We start from the raw sequence: 18,829 nt of genomic DNA, 5'->3' as shown, positions 1-18,829 counted from the left end.
ATTAAAGTGTTTTGTCACGAAGCCACGATGCTTAAAAACAGATGACACGTGAGGGAGTGGGGGCAGACATGCATTTTACACAATTGGCGCTACGAAACCGTATTTGATCCTTCGGTCTAATCCAATCTCTCTCTCTCTCTCTCTCTCTCTCCCTATCAAATTACTGGTTTTGCAACTTACTAGAGGTGGATAGCAGGTAAAAAGGTCAGAAGAAGGAAGACGACGGAGAGGTAGATATGGGAAGGGTATTTGTGGTGGAGCTAGAGGGAAGGTCATACAGATGCAAGTTCTGCAAGACCCACTTGGCTCTCGCAGACGATCTTGTCTCTCGGGTACTTCTGTTCTCTTCCTGATCCTCCTTCCCACCATTCTAAAGATGGCTGTCCTGTTTAGTTATACAAAATCAAATTATCTTATCATTTATCTCGTATAATTATTATAATTTTTTTAAAATTTTTACTTCAAATATAATAAATAATTCATTTAACAAAACTTCTCATCTCAGAATCGCGTAACCAAACGAGTACGCAAAAGTGAGTCAAAAGTGAATGTTTTCTTTGTTTCTAATTTCTGGCAATTAAGGGTTTGTTTATTTTCACAAATGAGATGGAAGGACATTGATCGAAGGATATTGAGAGGATATTAAAGTTAAAAATTAAATAAAATATTATTAGAATATATATTTTTAATATTATTTTTATTTTAAAATTTGAAAAAGTTGAATTATTTATTTTATTTTATATAAAAATTAAAAAAAATTATAATAATAAGATGAGTTGAAAATTATTTTGAAAACAAACGAGTCTGAGAATCATAGAAATATGTAATAGTTTCTTTTGCTTGTAAATTAATCCCGGGATTATGTGTGGCGCACTTGTTACTGGATACTTATATACTATCAAGTTTATACGCCATTTTTCTTCGGGCTATTTGATGGCAATATGTGAAGAATTACTCTTTTTTCTATATCCTGGATCCTCAATATATATGGGTATTGAATGCGATATATGGGAATAGATAAGTTGTCTCGTGTCCATAATTTAACGTTACATATAGTTTGGTACTGGTTACTATTGATGTGGTTAAAAAAGAAGTGTGTCAATGACGATGCTCTGCGAGTTTTCCTGAGTGAATAATTCGAGGAAATTCAGGTTGTGGCCAAGGTTTCGTCGAAGCGGATGTAATCCGCCAACCTATAGCTGTCTGCCCTCTTAGGTTCTGTCATTTCACCAGATCAGTGCATGGAGATCTAGGATACTTGAACCTGGATTGAATGGTGCATCAGATAGTCAAGTTGTTCCCGTGGCTCCATGGAGTATAACATGCTACAAAAAGACATTTATTGTTGTCTATGACTCTATTTAGTATTTACTACAAATAGAAGCTGTTTCATGCTTTGGAGGACAATTTTTGAGTCTATTTGTCCCCTACATGAATAACATGGTATAAGTTTATATCTGTTTATAACTAATTACAACACGGGGCTGAACTTCAGCTTAAGAAACTTTGGCAGTCAGGTTAACTCTTTACTTTTCTGGATGTCTTGTAATTTCAGCTCTGACATCGAATTTTCGGGGAGTGTTTTCTACTATACTCTGCATGTTCTGAGATTGCAACACTTCATATCATCATATTTGATGAATGTTCTTACTTGTTGAAAGGATAAATATCAATTGAGCCTCTTAGGGGAACAACTTGCAGTCCATTTGATCCTTTCAATTGCATGTCTTTTCTAAATACGGATGTCACTTGCCCAGTATTTATATTGGGAATGCTTAGCAGCATGATAAACTCTTTTCGGTCTGATTTTCACCTTGTCTTTTGGTCAGGCTTTTCATTGCCGTCGGGGAAAAGCATACCTCTTCAATAATGCGTGAGTTCCTTTTTCTTTCAAGGACTACAAGTACTGGAATATGATTTTGTAGGAATTATTGTATGCTTACTGTGTTTTCTTTTGGAAAATTAAAAACCGAATCATAGTTGAGTTCTATATATGTTTCTTTTATCTAAACGTATTCCCCAACAAAAGCAAAATTAGATGTTTCTACTACTACCCATTTCTCTCCCTAACAATGTCTTTAGGCTTCGTTTGTTTATCAAACTCCTCTCAACTCATCTCAACTCATCATTACAACTTTTTTAAATTTCAACACAAAATATAATAAACAATTCAACTTTTTCAAATTCCAAAATAATAATAATATTAAAAAATAATATTCTAATAATATTTTATCATCTCATCTCATCTCAACTCAACTCAACTCAACTCACTTCAACATCCAAACACAATCTTAATGTACTCCCTAACAATGTGGTTGAGAGTTTTTATTATACTCTCAGCATTCCTGTACAATGTCTTTTCTTGTTTTTAATGGGAAGGCAAAACAAAACCATTTCTTCTTTTCTCACACAACTAGAAGGAAGCGACTACTGCTCACTTTATCTGATTGAAAACTGTTTTTCTCGCATTAAGCTTGTAACTGGACTAATATTAGATACAAGGGAAATGCTTTGTTTTCCCTTTCAAATTGATATTCCAACGTTAAATTGATTCGCGTATTTGTCTTGATTTACGATCCAGGGTGAACCTCGTAGTTGGGGCATTAGAGGAGAGGTTGATGCTTTCGGGATTGCATACTGTGGCGGATATATTTTGCTGCTGTTGTGGACAGATTGTTGGATGGAAATACGTACTCTCTCTCTTTCTCCCCTTCCCTTTGTGGCGCACATCTACAAACAGATATTCTTAATTTAGCAAAGCTGAATGAGAGGTTGCCAACTTTTCTAAACTCTACTGCGTTTTTTGCACCTAGGAGGCTGCACATGAGAGGAGCCAGAAGTATAAAGAAGGGAAGTACGTTCTTGAAAGGTGTAATCCTCATTTGTTCTCTTTCCTTCTATTCCTCCTGCTAGTATCGAGCGGACTATGTTTTTACTTACTGTAAATCCCATATACATGTCCATTAACAGAGGGATCTTATATGTCCATTAACAGAGGGAGGATCGTCGATGAAGCTGACTTTTCTACCGAATTCTATATTGATACTCGCCCAAGCATGAGTGATGCTGAAGACGTTTAGGATCCTACTCCATTTGTTCAAATATTTTAGTAGACATTTTACACAATTGAGAAGAGATTTACGGCTTATGTATGGAATTATATAATAATCATACTATCTTATTTTTGCGATCTTTAGGGAACATAGTCATTCCTTTTAGATTGTACTATGAATGCTAATGTACTCTTGAGTTGCATGGACTGTTACTCAACCAAGACATCTCCTTGATCTGAATTTGTTGTAATCTGATCTGTGCTCGACGTTGTAAATAGACGAGGTTCTTTTGCAACAATGACATTCTTAAAGGTTCCCAAAGCTTCTGTTTTCTCGTCTTAAATGACCCAAATTTCAGTTCCCATTTTTGTGGTTTATATGAGTACAGGTTTGCAATTTGAAAGGGGGGTAATTTTTTACGAATTCTATTTTAAATTGAAGGGGCTTATTTTAAAATTTGATATTTAAATAATTTCTTTTAAATAGGTTTTAGATAAGTGCCTTTCATTATTTCAATATATATATCCTCTTATTATTGGGATGTTAAATAATTAAAAAAAATATTTATACTTATTTTCAAATAATTTAATATCACGAAAAGATGATGTTCCATAAAGAGAATGATAAATAATATTTTTTTTATCATCTTTTTTATTATCATCTTTCTTCAATTTTATGTGGTATAAAATGATTGTATATATTTATTAGAAGAGTGTTATATCTATAAAAGAATTATACAAAAATAGTTTTACAAATTGACGTGACTTTATTTGATCCGTTAAATCTATTTTATAATAAAAGTAATTTTATAATCTAACGAACCACATCAAATTACGTCAGTTTGTGAGATTATTTTTATGTAATCTCTTAGCTGAGTATTTTCCTATTTTTATTATATTTCATTTGATGCTATATCAATATCACATGATAAATTCTGTTTAAAAAAAATCACATGATAAATAATGATAAATAATTTTGAAATGAATAATTAATTACTCAAAATAAATATATATACACGCACAAAAATAGGTGCTTTTGTGAAGAAGGTGCAAAGAGGTTGGCTTGTTTGGCAATTGGCCCCGCTCGCTTGTTGGGTACCATATTCCCGTTTCATGGTAGTCGATCCAAGATTAAAGAGTGGAGTCAGAGAAGCAAAGGGGGTTTTGGTCTAACAGAGCACAAAGCAGGACTGCTTTCAATTTTATTTCGATCACAATTCTCCGAGGATCTACCACCGTTTGGTTTTTCTTTCTTCTTCTTTTTTCTTCTATTATATTCAATTTTGATTGTTGCAGGTAACCCAGATGGGAAAATCCTCTTCTCATAAGAAAAAACGATCAAGGAAGATTTCCTCTCAGGTAATCTCTCTCCGTGTGTATATATATGTTGGGTGTGAAACGTCTGTGTTTTAGATTTTTCTGTTCCCCTTTCCTTTTTTCGAACTGTAAAAGACTAACCCTTTGTTTGGTTGCTGAGAAGATCTTCAGAACCATGAAGGTTATACTTCTTTGTTTACTGGGCCCGCGTAAATAAAAATCATAGGATTTTTTTTTGTAAGTAAAGATTAAAATTTCTGAAGCATGACCACAGTGGGAGTCGAACCCAGGAGTTAAACTCTGTTAAGCTGATTGGTCGCATTCGGCATATTTTAGATGGGGACTCTTTTTAAGTCTTAATTTTTGGGAAAAGCTAAAAAGGTTGAAAATTTTAATTTTAGTTTGCTTAATATTTCTTACTGTTTATGGGTCTTTCATTTTGTGTTTATAGTGCCAACTTATATATGCACGTATGTCTCTGGTTTAGGGTCGAACTAAGAAGAAAACTAAGAGTAGGAGCAGGAGATATAATAAATCCAAGAAGATTCGCTACCATGACGATTCTCTTTCTCATTCAAGTGATGATGATTCAAGGAGTTTCATGTCAGTGTCATGTTCTGGTTCTGAGGATGACTATAGAAGTAGAAGGGCTCGATCTCATACTCGGAAAGATCTGAAAGGCAGTAAGAAGAAGGATCGTAGGCGCTCTTTTAGCCGTGAAAGAAGTGAGGAGTCTCGTCGTGTGAGGAAGAAAATCGGGTCAAAGAGGAAGGGTGGTTCCGATTTGGGGACAAAGACCCACAAGAAGAAGAGGAAGCCTAGTAGAGAAGTTAGTGTAAGTTCTATTGGTAGTGATTCGTGCAGCTGTGACGCTCGTCAGGTTGGGAGTACTAGCAGTCATGAGAGAGAGTTTGAGAGGCCTAGCCATAAGGGCAGGTATGATGGAAAAGAGAGAAGAAAAGGGAAATCGGAGAAGGTTAGAAGTGGAAGCAAAAGGAGTCGATATAGGTCAAGGAGTTGTTCTTCATGCACTCGGAGTAGTGAGGGTGATGAATATTGGAGTGAGGTGAAAAAGGCAGGTGAGAACAATGTGAAGCGGCTGAGATCTGTTATTACGGTTATTGAAGAGGAGGGAAGATTTTCAGACAATGATGAGCATAAAGAAGAGATTGTATATGATAATGATGATTACCCTTCTTGCAGAAGCAATGATAGTAATGATGGGGGGCATAAAAGGGAATTAGATCATCGGTCAAATGTTGCATCTGATAATAACATGATGGCGGTGAATGAGAAAAAAGGAGAAGAACCTGTTGTTTCGAACATCAGAACCACTGACCTCACAGAAAGCTTCAAGGATGTTGAGGGCCAACGCAGTGGGACTAATCCTAGCAGCTGTATGGTCGGGACAAATGACTTTGTAAAAGGAAAAGTGACTGAGGGTTCTGGTAGTTTGAATGGTGAGGATTTGGAGTCAACTTTAAGACAAAGGGCTTTGGAAAACTTAAAAAGATTTCGAGGAGGTTTCCAACCAAATGCAAATATTCGTACTGGTAAGAAAGATGATAGTTGTGGAGACATGAAGCAATCATCAACTGTTAAATCTGAAATAGTTCAAATTAAACTTCCCAAAGAGGATGGTGTTAAAACTGTTGGTGGTGCCAAGTCCTGGAAAGGGGATGGTTCCAAATCAGTTGGTGCAACCCAAGAACTAAAAGAGATCAGTGTGCCTGTTCTGAGGAGCAATTCTAACAGTTACTCACAAAAGAACGAAAATACTTCATCTGGGACGGAGGGTGACCACCAATCTGTGACTGCCAAGCAGGAAATTGCTTGTGTACCGGATCCAATGGCTGTTGCTGGTCAGCCCAGTGAAAAGCTTAATTCAGCTGTTGTTTCTGAAATTAACATACCAAAGTTGGCTACTCCAGCATTGAGGCATAATTCTTTTAAGAATCACAATACGCTGAAGGAAAGGTCTGCCTTAGATGAGCCTCGTCAAACAAATTTGTTGGTGACTAAGAGTGCTTCGGTTGAGTGTGCCCCTGAAACTGCTCAAAGTATGACCCCAACTAGCAATAATAATAATAATGAAGATGTTAAAAATGCATGTGGTCCTGCTGCTCCCGAGTGTTCTTCTTGCATCAAGTCTACATTAGCCGTGGACGGTTCAAATAAATCACAAGATGAGACTACAGACGGCTCACAGTTTGAGCAGAAGACAATGACTGTGATGCGAGGTGGTGAAATGGTGCAGGTGAATATTGCCATCTGTCTTATATCCTGCATTGCTCTCTGAGGGAGTAAGGTGTAACCATTCGCTTTTCTAGTTAAATGTTTTACACTGCTAAGAAATATAATGTATGTTGTTCTAATATTGTTTTGTAGGTGAGCTACAAGGTCTACATACCTAAAAAAGCCCCTGCTTTCACTAGAAGGCAACTTAAGCGCTGATGTTAGCACCTGCAATAAGGGGTACTTTTCTGAGGACTTTCATGGCCTCAGACGACGGTCATATGTCAAAGGAGGCATGTCCTGATAAATCAGAAGGTATAAGAAACTCCTGCCGGAGTGGCTCGTGATTTTCTGTTATGTTTTGTTTTTACAGCATCTGTAGCCTTAGTAAGCAGAATAAATTCTTCGCAAAGTATTCATTTTATAGCTATTGTAATAATGAATGACCCTATCTCAGTTTAGTTTTTGTTTCGGTTCTTTCGGAACTACTCTGTTCAAATTGTTCCTTTTTTTTGCCTGCTCGCCTGGGACTATTGTCTGATGAAATGCAAACGTCTTGGGCTGCTAAGCGCAAGTGCGTAGGTTTAAATCTTGAGACCTGCGTTGTGGCCCAGGCGTACTTGCACTTACCTGCGACGGCCACCCTACAGTGGCCTCGACGTCAGTGGCCACCAATGGCCGCCAGGGTGTGGTCGCACTGATACAAATCCCGTAGTCTTTGAGCCATGCCCGCATGCACTACAGATTATACACTGATCGAAGGTCAAAAAGATCAGTTCGTTTTAGTCCAGGTAAAGCAGGTGTTCACTCAACCCAATGTTAAATTAACAAGATCGTTCAAGTAAATGTTGTAGCACCAATTAATGGTGAGTAGCAACTCAGACTCAAGGACAACTTGTACAAATCTACCGAGCGTACACCAAAGGGCTTGACATCGAAGAGCAAAGATCAGCGTTATATGCCAACTGCTCAACATGTTAATCAGAGCAGCAACCTCAGCTGTCAGCAAGATTTCTCATCTTTCTGCCACTCACACAGACCCAACCATCCATCTCCGACACTGATATGCCGTCTAAGGATGGCGAATATCGCTCTACTATATATGGAAGCTGCATAAAATTCATGATAACAATTTATAAGTGGATTATGTATCTCAATTACTATTTAAAAAACAAAAAGGAAAAAGAAAAAGAAAAAGAAAATTATAAGTGGACTATGTCAACATAATGAATGCCAATAAGACAATAATTCGACTAATTAATTGTTCACATCACCATTTTACAGTGTTCTATAGTTGTTATCCATAACTTGAAAGTTTAAAGCAATTTGTGCCCTTTACTCTACAATCTCCACCGCTATGAGTAATTACAATTTAAAGCCAAATCATTAATAGCAGTTAATGCATTATCGAAAATGATTGAAATCTCAAGTTGACAACTTCTTTCAGGGTTAGAATGATGCTGCAGTACTATTTATTTAAAGCATGGTTCAGATAAGTTATTCAACTGAAAGAAAAGAAGGGGTAGTAGAAGTTTAGAAAAGTATTTCTATTGTGTTATGTTTGTTGAGCTTGCCACACTGCCATAACTACACTATTTCTAGGGATTAGGGCAATCTCCAAAATATTTCACCTAGGCGCGTGTCATGTGTAAATGCAGTGAACATCCAAGCCAGAAGATACCTGCTGGGATAAAATACCAGAGAGGCAGATGATTGCTCCATGCTTGGCATGAGAGACAATATCACCTGCCAAATCCAATAGAGGATTTAAAAGTATATTGGCAATGACCACATCATACTTCTCTCTTCCAGAGATCCCCATTCCATTTGACTTCTGTTCTTCCACAACTCCACATGTCTTTGCATCCATTAAAGGAGGGCAGCTTTTGCCAGAAACCAGGTGTAATTGCATTTTATCAGGTGTCATGTTATTCAGAGCAGCATTCTGGCGTGCAGATGTAATTGCTTGGGGATCTATATCAATTCCAACTGATAAGGCGGCACCAAACTGCACCAGAAGTAACGATAAAGTAGGATTAGTTGGCATTATCAGTCATTCATTGTCTTAAAAGAAAATAATTTGAAAAAAAGAGAGGGGAAACCACCGCTAAAATTGGAGCAGTAAGCAAGGCATATGAAAAGGGAAACAATTAGAAAAGCAGCACTCATGTTCTACTGAAATTATATCTATGATAGAGTCATGGATGACCAAGAAAGTCACTGCATTCTAGAAAATTTCCAGGTAACACCAAGGGAGCCAATATGTTTATTATAATGTTAATGAATGAGGTTTTGTTTTCGTTGAAAGTTTTAAGGTTGACCTGAATACCTTCAGGGCTGCGATTGCGAGAACTCCAGAGCCTGTGCCATAATCCAAGACGAGTTCTCCTCCTTTTATTAAGCTGTGTAATAGCAACAGACACATCTTAGTAGTAGGGTGCTCCCCAGTTCCAAATGCTAACCCAGGATTCAGAATTATATTTGTTGCCTGAATATTCTGTGGAGTAAAGAAAAGCAAGTTATAACTATTCCATTGCATTTACTGCAGAAAACACATTCTTCTTTGTAAACAAAGTTTTACAGCTATAGGGTGTAACAATGCATAAAAGAAGCAGAAAAGCCTATGAGATTTTTCAGAAGCAACATAGAAGTTATTAAATATAATGGGGAACGCAGAAGTTGCTAATTCAAAATAACCATACAGGAGGAGTTCTCCACTCCGGCACAACCCAAATTCCTTCAGTAACTTCAACTGGATGAAATGATTCCTGTAAAAAAATGCAAAAGGAATTTGAGTCAAACATTGATACAAAATAATTAAAAATAAGAGTTAGTCATCGTAGCTCTATATATATGTGGTCTATTGAGCACAATAAACTTAGTTATTCATGTCGAGTATAAAAAAGAAAAGATTCATTGATAAATGTTCTTACTTATATTTCTATTGTACAGATATACAAGGACTCAATAAACCTAAAAGATAAGAATATATCTTCCTGCAATGCACCCAAAAAATAACCAATTTTAAAAATCAGTTAAAAATATGACGTTTGTAATAATAAACTATCACTGAGTTGGTTCCCACCCATCATATTGCCCCAAAATCGTTTGAATGGCACAGTATCCTCTTTTCTTGAATTATTTAAATAGGCTCTGGTTCAATGTTCTCAACCAATGGATTCACATCATATGGTACAGGAACGGAAAATGAGAAACTATCAGTGCCCATCAGCCTAAGGGATAATTTGTAAATTTTACCGATAGGCACTTTTGTGCTCCCCAAAGTACTCATTCATTGCGGCGGTCAAATCATTATTGGTGGACAGATGAGTTGTTCTTTTTCACCATCACATAAATGACAGATACACAACAGATGAAGTACAACACAAGCAAGTAACAGAAACAAACCAAATTAGAAGTATTTCACTAGAATAAAACAAATCACCATAACAAAATTAATACTGCAAGAGAGAGTACATGCAAGCAAATCAACCTGAGTTTTCTTTATCCAATTGTACTGCTCACCCATTTTGACTTCATAATCAGGAATTTCTTTCATGCCTATAGAATTAGAAGCATGTGAAATGCACAAATTTACGTCCTCGCCTTCAGGAAATATAGTATTAATAAAAATCTGCACAACAATTTATTTGTCAGTGAACTTTTTAAACAGAGTTTACCTTTGTTAATACCCATAATTTGTCTTCATTGTTACCAAATCTCAACGAGTCAATTGGCTGCCAATGTTTAGCTACTGTAATCTATGCACATTAGCTTTTTATGATTCAGATATTAATTGTGCGAAGCACCACATATGGAAGCTGGAGAGTACAACACATGATCACTTTTTCAAAGAGTATGTCATCTTTTTGAAATGCATGCCGTTTTGTATGCACCACAAGTTAAGTTTTGAGTTATCTCAAGAGCAAAAAAAAAGGGAGGGGGAGGGGGGCATTACGTATCAAAATCTAAACAGGAGGTAAGGCATTTACAGGAATAAGTCGGTAAAGCCTTCTATACAATTTATTCATTATAATGATAGCATTCACAACATATCCAATCATGTAGCCCATCCACTCCTTAAAAAGAAGAAAAAAAAAAAAAAAAGGACAGTAAACCTAGCCAATACTCCTAGTTAGTAGTTATACATATAATTCTGTTATGGTATGTTTCTAATGCCTTGCATTCTTGCACTGCTATCAAACTCAGATCTGATAAATGGACTCGACCAAATTCATCTACTAATTTCAATGCTCTGGCTATGACTCCTACTTCTCAACAGGCAAGACATGCACAATCAAACCCAAATAATTGGGACAGGAAAAATGACACATTATGAGTGTATCAGAGAATTTGCACCAGTACATACAAGAAGAAACACCTGAAAACTTCAATTTAGGTTTGGCTGCAGCTATTTTATCATGCATGCACTTATTAAAGAAAAAGAAAAAGAAAATTTATCATGCATGCAATCTGTATCACTTTATCAGCATAATCTGAAACCCCAAGTTTAATCACATCCAAGGAGACCCATTCTTTTGGGGCATATTCAACTCTCAACATGATGCATTACAATTTATCTTCGTCTTTCACTCTTTATCAAAGTCTTTTCTTGTGATACCAGATTTGTTACCGCACGATTGTAGCCCACAAGCACTGCTATCTGTATTCTGTATGCTTGGTGCATAGACTACACCAGAATTCTTTCCCATAGCTGCAGTGCCATACACAATGTCAGAGCATCTTGCCTCGTCGTTGGTGATAATAGAGGATCCGAATACACGATTGCAATGTAATCTTCTATTTATTGCTTATTCCTCATTACCGTTTCATAACTCCATTGATTCAAAGAAGAAGCTGGGCAGTAAACAAAAGAATAGAGACTAGGACAGTGGCATATAACATTCCAAATTAAGCATAATTAATTTGAAGAGGATCCACCTTGTCACAATTCTCAAAGGTATCTTCTTCATCCATGGAGGTAGAACTAGCACCAAAGCATAAAAGAGCTTCTGAAAGCATATCCTGGTCAACATAAAAGCAGCATGCTGTCAAACATTTGCCATTTCACTTGGCTTAACAAATCCTTGATTAATGAAACAGGCTCTATATCCAACCACACATGGCCAGTTCTAGGAATCTTTTTTCACCATTCTTCCTGTAAAGGATAATACTCCTGAGACCCCACCCTTTCTCTAAGCTATTTGTTAATGTATTCTTTATATCCAAATTCTGACAAAGTATTGTGTTAACAAAGGTTTGTTATAATAATAAACTAGATATGCTTGTGACAAGTATTATAAGTTACAAAAAATTTGAGTTCTTATTACCATTATGACGTTACTCTTTTACAGTCGAAAATAAAAGTGAGTTACACTTCGATTACTTTTTTCAAAAATTTCTTCAGTTTCTGCATTATCATCGGAGTTCTTATTTTTCCCGTTATCCAAGAAAGCAGTTGTGCATTATGTCAGTTACATAATAAAGTTTAATTACTAACCGCACAAATATGAGTTCTTCAATCTAGGGGAGGAAACGGAACAGTAAGTACATTGTGTCTCAGAATTTCTACTAGAAATAAAACTTGGAGAGGAAAGAAGCTCACAGCCGCATCTTTTGGACAGCGAATGTGGACGGAGAGGTAGGGAGAAGTAAAGGACTCTGTATTTGTGGGAGTAGAAGAAGAAGTTGAAAGCTTTGCGGTGATTGAACGTGAGGCCCATGGTGAGCGGTCCCTCGCCTTGTGGCTTGTGAGGAAGAGAGTGAGGGGAGAACGAGATGCGTGGATGAGACAACGACGTGAGACTGTGTAGGAAAGGTGTTTGAATAAAATGCAGACAGAGGCCGGCATCCTGTGTTTTTTGCGTTGCGTTTGCCGAAAACGGAACGTACCGAAGAAGTGGATGTCGACTATTAGCAGTGCAAAAATCGCACAACTCTGTAATAGGAGAAATAATCATTCTCGGCTCACTGTGACAATCTGACCCTTGTTCGATGTAGTCAAGAGCCCCTAACGTGGTCTGGTGCGGCTGTGTGTATGTCCATATGAGTAATATTGAGAATGTAAAAGAGAGGAAGACATACATATTTATGTGATTCGATATAATGCCTACGTTCATAGAATTTTTAGAAAGGGAATATTTACTATAATAAGTTTATTTACAATTCTCAATAGCTTCTCATTTTTTACTATACTGTAGAGATCTCGAATATATTTGCTAGAGAATATGTTCTGTTGTAGCCCCTTTTGAGACATTGAAGAATCTATCGTAGAAATCGCTGCCCCCTGAAGTAGTCTGGTTATTTTCTTTTATATCCCCCATCTTTTAGTGTGCCCCTAGGGGATGGTGAGGATGGGTCATTTTTCTCTTGCATATTTGACATCTTTCTCCCTTTCCCTTTTGTTTCCTTCATCTCTTATCCTGACACTCTCATTTCCTTTATCCACTCCTTGTTGGCTCATCGGCCAGCACACTCCACGACCATCGTTAGCCAGCTCACTCCACAGCCATGGCTCGTCGACCAACACACTCCAAGGCCATGGCTCGTTGGCCAGATCACTCCACGGCCATGGCTCGTCGGCCAACACACTCCACGACAATAGACTTGTTGTCCAACACACTTGTCGCCCAGTCATTTCACGGCCATAGGCTTGTCGGCTAGCCACTCCACGACCATGGGCTCATCTGCCAGTACACTCATTGTCCATGGCCTTAGACTCCTCGCCCACGAACCCTTCTGCACGGCCACCATCAGACTGAGCTGCCTCGTCCAACACAGCCTAACTCCAAGGCACGTTGCATTGCCCATGCATTGTGCTGTGCCAGTCTTGCTCGGACACCCTCTGCTCAGACAAACGCATCAAGCTCGGTTATCTTCCTCGACCAACGCTTCATGTAGCGTGCAACATGTAACACCTGAAACCTCCACCACTAGGGGTGTAACCGATCTGGTTCGGTCCGGTTTTGGAGAAATTTTAGAACCGAACCGTATATACTTGTTTTGGAAATTTAAGAACCGATACGGACCGATTCACCACCGAAATAGGAACTTTCGGTTTTCTCAATTTCGGTCCGGTCTGATTTTCTGGTTTACCATTTACACGTGTGACACTATATATGTTTAATATTATAATTTTTTACTACTAAACTTAATTGTGAGAATTTAGTATTTATTATTAACAATTACTAATTCATTAATGTTCACTTATAATAGTATAATATAAGTAGTGTCTGACTTATTAGTGAGATTAATAAACTTGAATAATAAGATTAAAATAATATAATTAGTGTCTAATTAAACTAGTATATTAATTTTATATTATAAGATTAATAGACTTGAATAATAAAATTAAAATTTTATATTATATTAATTATAAATATAGCATATATATAATAATAATAATATAAAAATTATATATAATATAAAAAATTAAAGATATATTTGTACTAGTCCGGTTCGGTTTAAATCGGTTTTCAAAATATGAAAACCGGTACCGCATCGGACCCCAATTCAACCGATTTTTTGATTTTTTGTTACGGGTTCCACCACGACGAGGACCATGTTTGGTCTGCCCACTGTCATGGATCGCTTAAAAAAAAAAAGGGAAGAAGAGCAAGAAGGGAAGAAACGACAACCAACTACGTGCAATTTCAGTCAAGCAAAAATCGACTTCAGTAACTAAAACTCTTTGGCTTGTCTTTTTCAAAATTTGTGTGAATTTTATTTATGCTAAAAAAAGTGATTCCTGTAGCGCAGAACACCGGCTGCCCAGCCCCACTCGGGCAGCGCTCGGACATCCAAGTTTGTGAATTGCTTTCTCGGAATTATCGTGCACACAGACACCCCGAATCTTTGTCATCATTGAAACATGGTGGCTCACGGGCAACGCCAAGAAGCCTTAAACCATCGTCACACTTCGACGGGACAATTCAGGTGCGCAAACCTCACACTTGTAATTAAAAATTGTCTACATTAACCGGTTTGACTTTCGTAGCTTGGTCAAGCACACTAATTGTTTACACCAACTCCTGAACTTCTGGCAACGAGAAGACCAGGGGAGCCAAGCACCATGTCTCCACGAGCTTCCTTCATCTATTCCCTCAGTTTACGAGAGCGAACAAGAATAACCACTAGAAGGCATCTCCACCAGCAAATATCGAGTGTATGCACTCGTGCCATAATCGCTGCCAGCGGGACTCCTTCGGGAACGAGCTTTCGGAGTTAACGAGCCTCCAAGCTCCAAAATTGCCTTGCTCAGGATACATTCGGGAATGATTCAACGAGCTCGGCAACCTCCTAAGGTGGATCTAGAGGGTTGACAAGCTTCCTGACCATTTTGCGTGGTTTACCACATACAAACTCCAACACTAATAATAAAATAGAGACGTTAACAACAGTTCATGATGGAAAAGGAAATCTCACCAATACCATTAAAAACAAAATTGTCGGATGAATATATGTTTTTCGATAACGACAGACGAGTTCAATCTTACAAACTGCTCGATCTCCATCACGCTAAAGAGGCGGGTCCAGTCTTACGGCTACCCCAGCTTACCCCCACTTTCATAACAAGTTAACATGCGGGAAAGGTCAGGGACCACCCGGCCTCCTAGGCGCTCAAGTAGGCGGGCAAGTCACTTGATTGCCCAACCCCCCTCGTGCGCATCTTATGCGGTCGAGTACATCTCCCGCCACGTCTGAGCTCCTCGCTCCCATTTTACGCAGTTTAGTTGATCTCCCACCATGTCCAAGCTCCTCGCTCGTATTTTACGGGGTGGAGTATAAGGGTGTAACCGGTCCAGTCCAATCTGATTTTGGACAAAATTTAGGACCGAACAGTTATACACCGATTTTGCATTTTCGAAAATGATTATGCACCGGTTACCCTTCTAAACCGGAACCTCCTGTTTTACCGGTTTCAGTCCAGTTTAGTCCGATTTTTTGATTTTAATAGTATTAATATTAGGGTATAAAATGTAATTAATATACTAATATACAATAGTCTAATTAATTAAAGTAAAATGTAATTAATATACCAATGTATATTAGTATTACTAATGTATTATGTATTTATCAAAAGGAATATGTTGAGAATTTATTAGGCTATAAAATGTTATTAATATATATATATATATATATTTTATGTTTAAAGCATAAGATCAAATAAGTTTTCATGTTTTAAATTAAAATTTTATGTTATAAATTATAATAACATTATCTTATATATAATTATAATTTATACTATTATATACAAAAATTATTATAATAAAAGATATTATATAAAAGATATTATATATAATATTAAAACATTAATTTAAAATATATAATATAGTGAAACGGTCTGATCCGGTTCGGTCCTAAAAAGCATAGATCAGGAATTGGACCGGTACCGGCAGGTTTTGGAACTAAGGGAACCGATCCAAAATTGTACCGATTCCACCAGTTCGGGTCAGTTTCCTGGTTAATTTTTACACCCCTAGTTGAGTATACCTCCCTCCACACCAAGCTCCGTGCTCGCCATTTATGCGGTTGAGTTTATCTCCTGAAATGTCAGAGATCCGCACTCGCATCTTGCGCGGCCGAGTACACCTCCCACCTAACTCCACGCCTAAAAATCTTTATCGCTTAACATAAGTGAAACGAATAACCAGGAACCTACTCCCGAGATTTATTTCTCTACAGACATCGACATATCATTTTGACTACATATTTTATATTTAAAGATTCTCAAGGTATTTTTTGGAACGAGGGATGAAAAAAAAAATTTTGGTGAACAGGTAAACCGGACCGGATCGAATCGAACCAGTGGGTTTAGTCCGGTCCAGTACTGGTTCCATTTTTCTCAAAATCGGTTTGGTTCTGATTTTTCTTTTTCTAACACCGGACCGGACCGGTTCTTATATATATATATTTTAAATTTTTTATATTGTATAAAATATTTTTATATGATTTTTTATATTATATAAAATTTTTATCTATAATATATAATATAAAATAATTTTGTATTATATGATAAATTACTAATTAATATAATTTTAAATTTTAAAAGTATATATAAATAACTATATATTATCACTATAGTCTATTGTATAAGTCGTTATACTAATATTATATCATTATATATTATAATATACTATAATATCTTATCGAATTAGACTCGTTACACCCCTATTTGGAACAAACGGTCCTTAAGAATCGCGTACAACTGTAATGGGTAAAATATACCGAGCCTAGCCCAATGGGGGAGGTCCCCTTACTAGAAGACAAAAGAAAGATAAGACAATGAGGGAACAAAGGAAATGAATGTGTCAGGATAAGAGATGAACTAAAAAAGGGAAAGAGGCTCCAACGAGAACATATTCTCCAACAAATATATTCGAGATATTCACTGTACAATGAGAAATGAAAACCTATGAGAGATTGTAAATAAACTTATTATAATAAATATTCCCTCCCAAAAATTCACGTGGACGTAGGTAGGCATTATGTAGAACCACGTAAATCTGTGTCTCCCTCTCTTTTGCATTATCAATATTTATTTTTCATTCACTGTCATAGATGTACACACAGTTGCATCGGAACATGCCGGGGGCTCCTGACTACACGGAACAAAGCCTAGATAGTCATAGCGAGTCAAGAATGACTCTTTCTCTCTTTTCAGACTGTTGTGCGATTTTTGGCATTAACAAGAACTTAAACAATTCTTCCGAAGCACTGGAAACTTGCAAATTTTAGGCGAAAAAGATGCCTTCCAAAAGGCTACAATTATATGTCAGTAGCATCCTAGAGCACGCCTTTTGTGTTACCCTTCCACCGCACTGCACTTATTCCATTCTCACTATAGGATGTCGGACTATTCGTCGAGTTTCGGTGCAATTATCCGTCATCCGTCATCAGTGATTCTGTCATTTACTGTTCTCAGAACAAAATGATTACTGGCCAAAAGGAACACCCATCACTCTACTTTTGCACCTTCCAAAACTTTTACTTTCTATGTAATTTTATTTTCCATTCAACGTAGAAAATAGAGATTTGAATGAAAGAAATTAAGAAACAAAAAAACTGAACAAGGGTTTCCAAATTGGACTAATAAAGAGCCAATCTAATGGCAATACCAATCTACTTTCTCCAGAATAATAAGTAGACTGTGGTTAGTGGAGAGGTGCTAAGAAAAAAGGAAAAAGGAGAGGTACTATGAAGCAAGGCATGCTTTTTTCATGCTAGTTTGAGGTTTTTTTTTTTTTTTTTCAATAAGCAAATATATCTTTAAGGTAAAGAAAACAAGATACATGAGGAGGGGTGTAGTTCACCAACAAACTCTCCATTACAACAACCACATCGAAAAAGTAAAAAAAAAAAAAGATTTTAGGACCAAATACTTGGTCCCCACCCATACCCTGCAAAGAGGGTGCCATCTTAAATGACGATTTTTTACAGTTCAGAGGCGCTGGAAGCTAAAGGTGCACTACAGTTTGTTGTTTTAATATGTTTCCTAAAGAGACTCGTATTCCCTTCCTCAAAATCATCAATTAGGGAAGACAAAAACATAGTAAGAAAATCGACATCAGATAGACTGGACTGCGGTGGGCCAAGTTTCTTCATGCGCACCTGTGGTGGCACGTGGAGACCAAGCGCAGATGATTGTGAGATGGGGTTGGGCAGATCTAAAAGATCTTAATGTGGAGAATCTATTGGTGCAGTGCGTGTAGCCGATAGATGTTTTATGGTGCAACGGGGCGTGACAGACATTTGCGGAATAAGCTGCACGTGAGCATCATGCGTTGAGATTTTCATTGTGATTCCACTTCGTCCCGATAGATCGGTGCTGAGGAGTTGTATGATGGGGTGTGTGTCGATAGTCGATCATCGGAGTGCGGTAAATCTGACCAAAACTGAACCAATGGAAATGAGAGATAAAAATCTGTACGGGAACGAGTAAGAAGAGTCCTCCTCTCAAAAACACTCAAAATGAATGAATAACTTTTCTAGACTGAGGGAGGAGCTTCTCTTTCTAGAAACGAAAACGCCTACTAGTTTGAGGTTCGATTGAATACAAAATCTTGAAATATCGGGTCGGTATTATTCTTTGAAATTGATATTTTAAGTACTGTTTTTTGAAACAAACTGATATTAATTCATATCTTGAGTACTGTTGGGCGTTTTTTCTTTCTTTAGAGAAGAAAAAGCAAGGCCATTTTTATGAGAACAACCAAGTACTCCTAT

The 18,829-nt window shown here is 37.2% G+C and overlaps 3 protein-coding genes across 7 annotated transcripts; 2 read left to right on the top strand and 1 right to left on the bottom strand.

Annotated features, from left to right (window-relative positions):
* Positions 1–3,274, top strand: LOC109013296 (protein yippee-like At5g53940). 3 transcript variants are annotated; one of them, XM_018995342.2, is made up of 6 exons: positions 1–114; positions 197–332; positions 1,830–1,873; positions 2,582–2,690; positions 2,814–2,869; positions 2,996–3,274. In XM_018995342.2, exons 2-6 carry the CDS (start codon positions 237–239, stop codon positions 3,078–3,080), a joined length of 390 nt encoding a protein of 129 aa, XP_018850887.1. In that variant the 5' UTR covers positions 1–114; positions 197–236; the 3' UTR covers positions 3,081–3,274. The 3 variants fall into 3 exon arrangements, with proteins under 3 accessions (XP_018850887.1, XP_018850892.1, XP_018850881.1); XM_018995347.2 differs by having other exon boundaries at positions 66–332; positions 2,971–3,081; XM_018995336.2 differs by having other exon boundaries at positions 67–332.
* An 816-nt stretch (positions 3,275–4,090) lies between these two features.
* Positions 4,091–7,089, top strand: LOC109013278 (NK-tumor recognition protein). Its single transcript, XM_018995320.2, has 3 exons — positions 4,091–4,411; positions 4,857–6,626; positions 6,758–7,089. Exons 1-3 carry the CDS (start codon positions 4,358–4,360, stop codon positions 6,821–6,823), a joined length of 1,890 nt encoding a protein of 629 aa, XP_018850865.1. The 5' UTR covers positions 4,091–4,357; the 3' UTR covers positions 6,824–7,089.
* Positions 7,090–7,363: 274 nt separating this feature from the next.
* Positions 7,364–12,545, bottom strand: LOC109013284 (ribosomal protein L11 methyltransferase). Of its 3 annotated transcripts, none has more exons than XM_018995326.2 (7): positions 12,210–12,545; positions 11,546–11,629; positions 10,098–10,238; positions 9,307–9,372; positions 8,934–9,101; positions 8,286–8,612; positions 7,364–7,713 (listed from the first exon to the last, which is right to left on the bottom strand). In XM_018995326.2, the coding sequence occupies exons 1-7, from the start codon at positions 12,453–12,455 to the stop codon at positions 7,600–7,602; spliced, it is 1,146 nt and encodes a 381-aa protein (XP_018850871.2). In that variant the 5' UTR covers positions 12,456–12,545; the 3' UTR covers positions 7,364–7,599. The 3 variants fall into 3 exon arrangements, with proteins under 3 accessions (XP_018850871.2, XP_035543799.1, XP_035543798.1); XM_035687906.1 differs by lacking the exon at positions 12,210–12,545 and adding an exon at positions 12,105–12,193; XM_035687905.1 differs by lacking the exon at positions 10,098–10,238.
* Positions 12,546–18,829: the final 6,284 nt, after the last annotated feature.

Source organism: Juglans regia, chromosome 2, assembly GCF_001411555.2.
Source record: "Juglans regia cultivar Chandler chromosome 2, Walnut 2.0, whole genome shotgun sequence".
In the NCBI taxonomy this organism is placed as follows: domain Eukaryota; kingdom Viridiplantae; phylum Streptophyta; class Magnoliopsida; order Fagales; family Juglandaceae; genus Juglans; species Juglans regia.
This window is presented reverse-complemented; position numbering and strand designations above follow the sequence as displayed.

What these genes read in the sequence shown, in the direction of transcription:
- LOC109013278 (XM_018995320.2), top strand. Translation starts at nt 4,358, where the DNA reads ATGGGAAAATCCTCTTCTCATAAGAAAAAACGATCAAGGAAGATTTCC. An exon ending in CAAGGAAGATTTCCTCTCAG is followed by an intron (nt 4,412 to 4,856) that starts GTAATCTCTCTC and finishes TCTCTGGTTTAG; the next exon opens with GGTCGAACTAAGAAGAAAAC. An exon ending in GAGGTGGTGAAATGGTGCAG is followed by an intron (nt 6,627 to 6,757) that starts GTGAATATTGCC and finishes ATTGTTTTGTAG; the next exon opens with GTGAGCTACAAGGTCTACAT.
- LOC109013296 (XM_018995342.2), top strand. Translation starts at nt 237, where the DNA reads ATGGGAAGGGTATTTGTGGTGGAGCTAGAGGGAAGGTCATACAGATGC. An exon ending in AGATTGTTGGATGGAAATAC is followed by an intron (nt 2,691 to 2,813) that starts GTACTCTCTCTC and finishes TTTTGCACCTAG; the next exon opens with GAGGCTGCACATGAGAGGAG. An exon ending in GGGAAGTACGTTCTTGAAAG is followed by an intron (nt 2,870 to 2,995) that starts GTGTAATCCTCA and finishes GTCCATTAACAG; the next exon opens with AGGGAGGATCGTCGATGAAG.
- LOC109013284 (XM_018995326.2), bottom strand. Translation starts at nt 12,455, where the DNA reads ATGCCGGCCTCTGTCTGCATTTTATTCAAACACCTTTCCTACACAGTC. An exon ending in CCTTTGAGAATTGTGACAAG is followed by an intron (nt 10,239 to 11,545) that starts GTGGATCCTCTT and finishes ATTGTTGTGCAG; the next exon opens with ATTTTTATTAATACTATATT. An exon ending in ATTGGATAAAGAAAACTCAG is followed by an intron (nt 9,373 to 10,097) that starts GTTGATTTGCTT and finishes ATTTTTTTACAG; the next exon opens with GAATCATTTCATCCAGTTGA.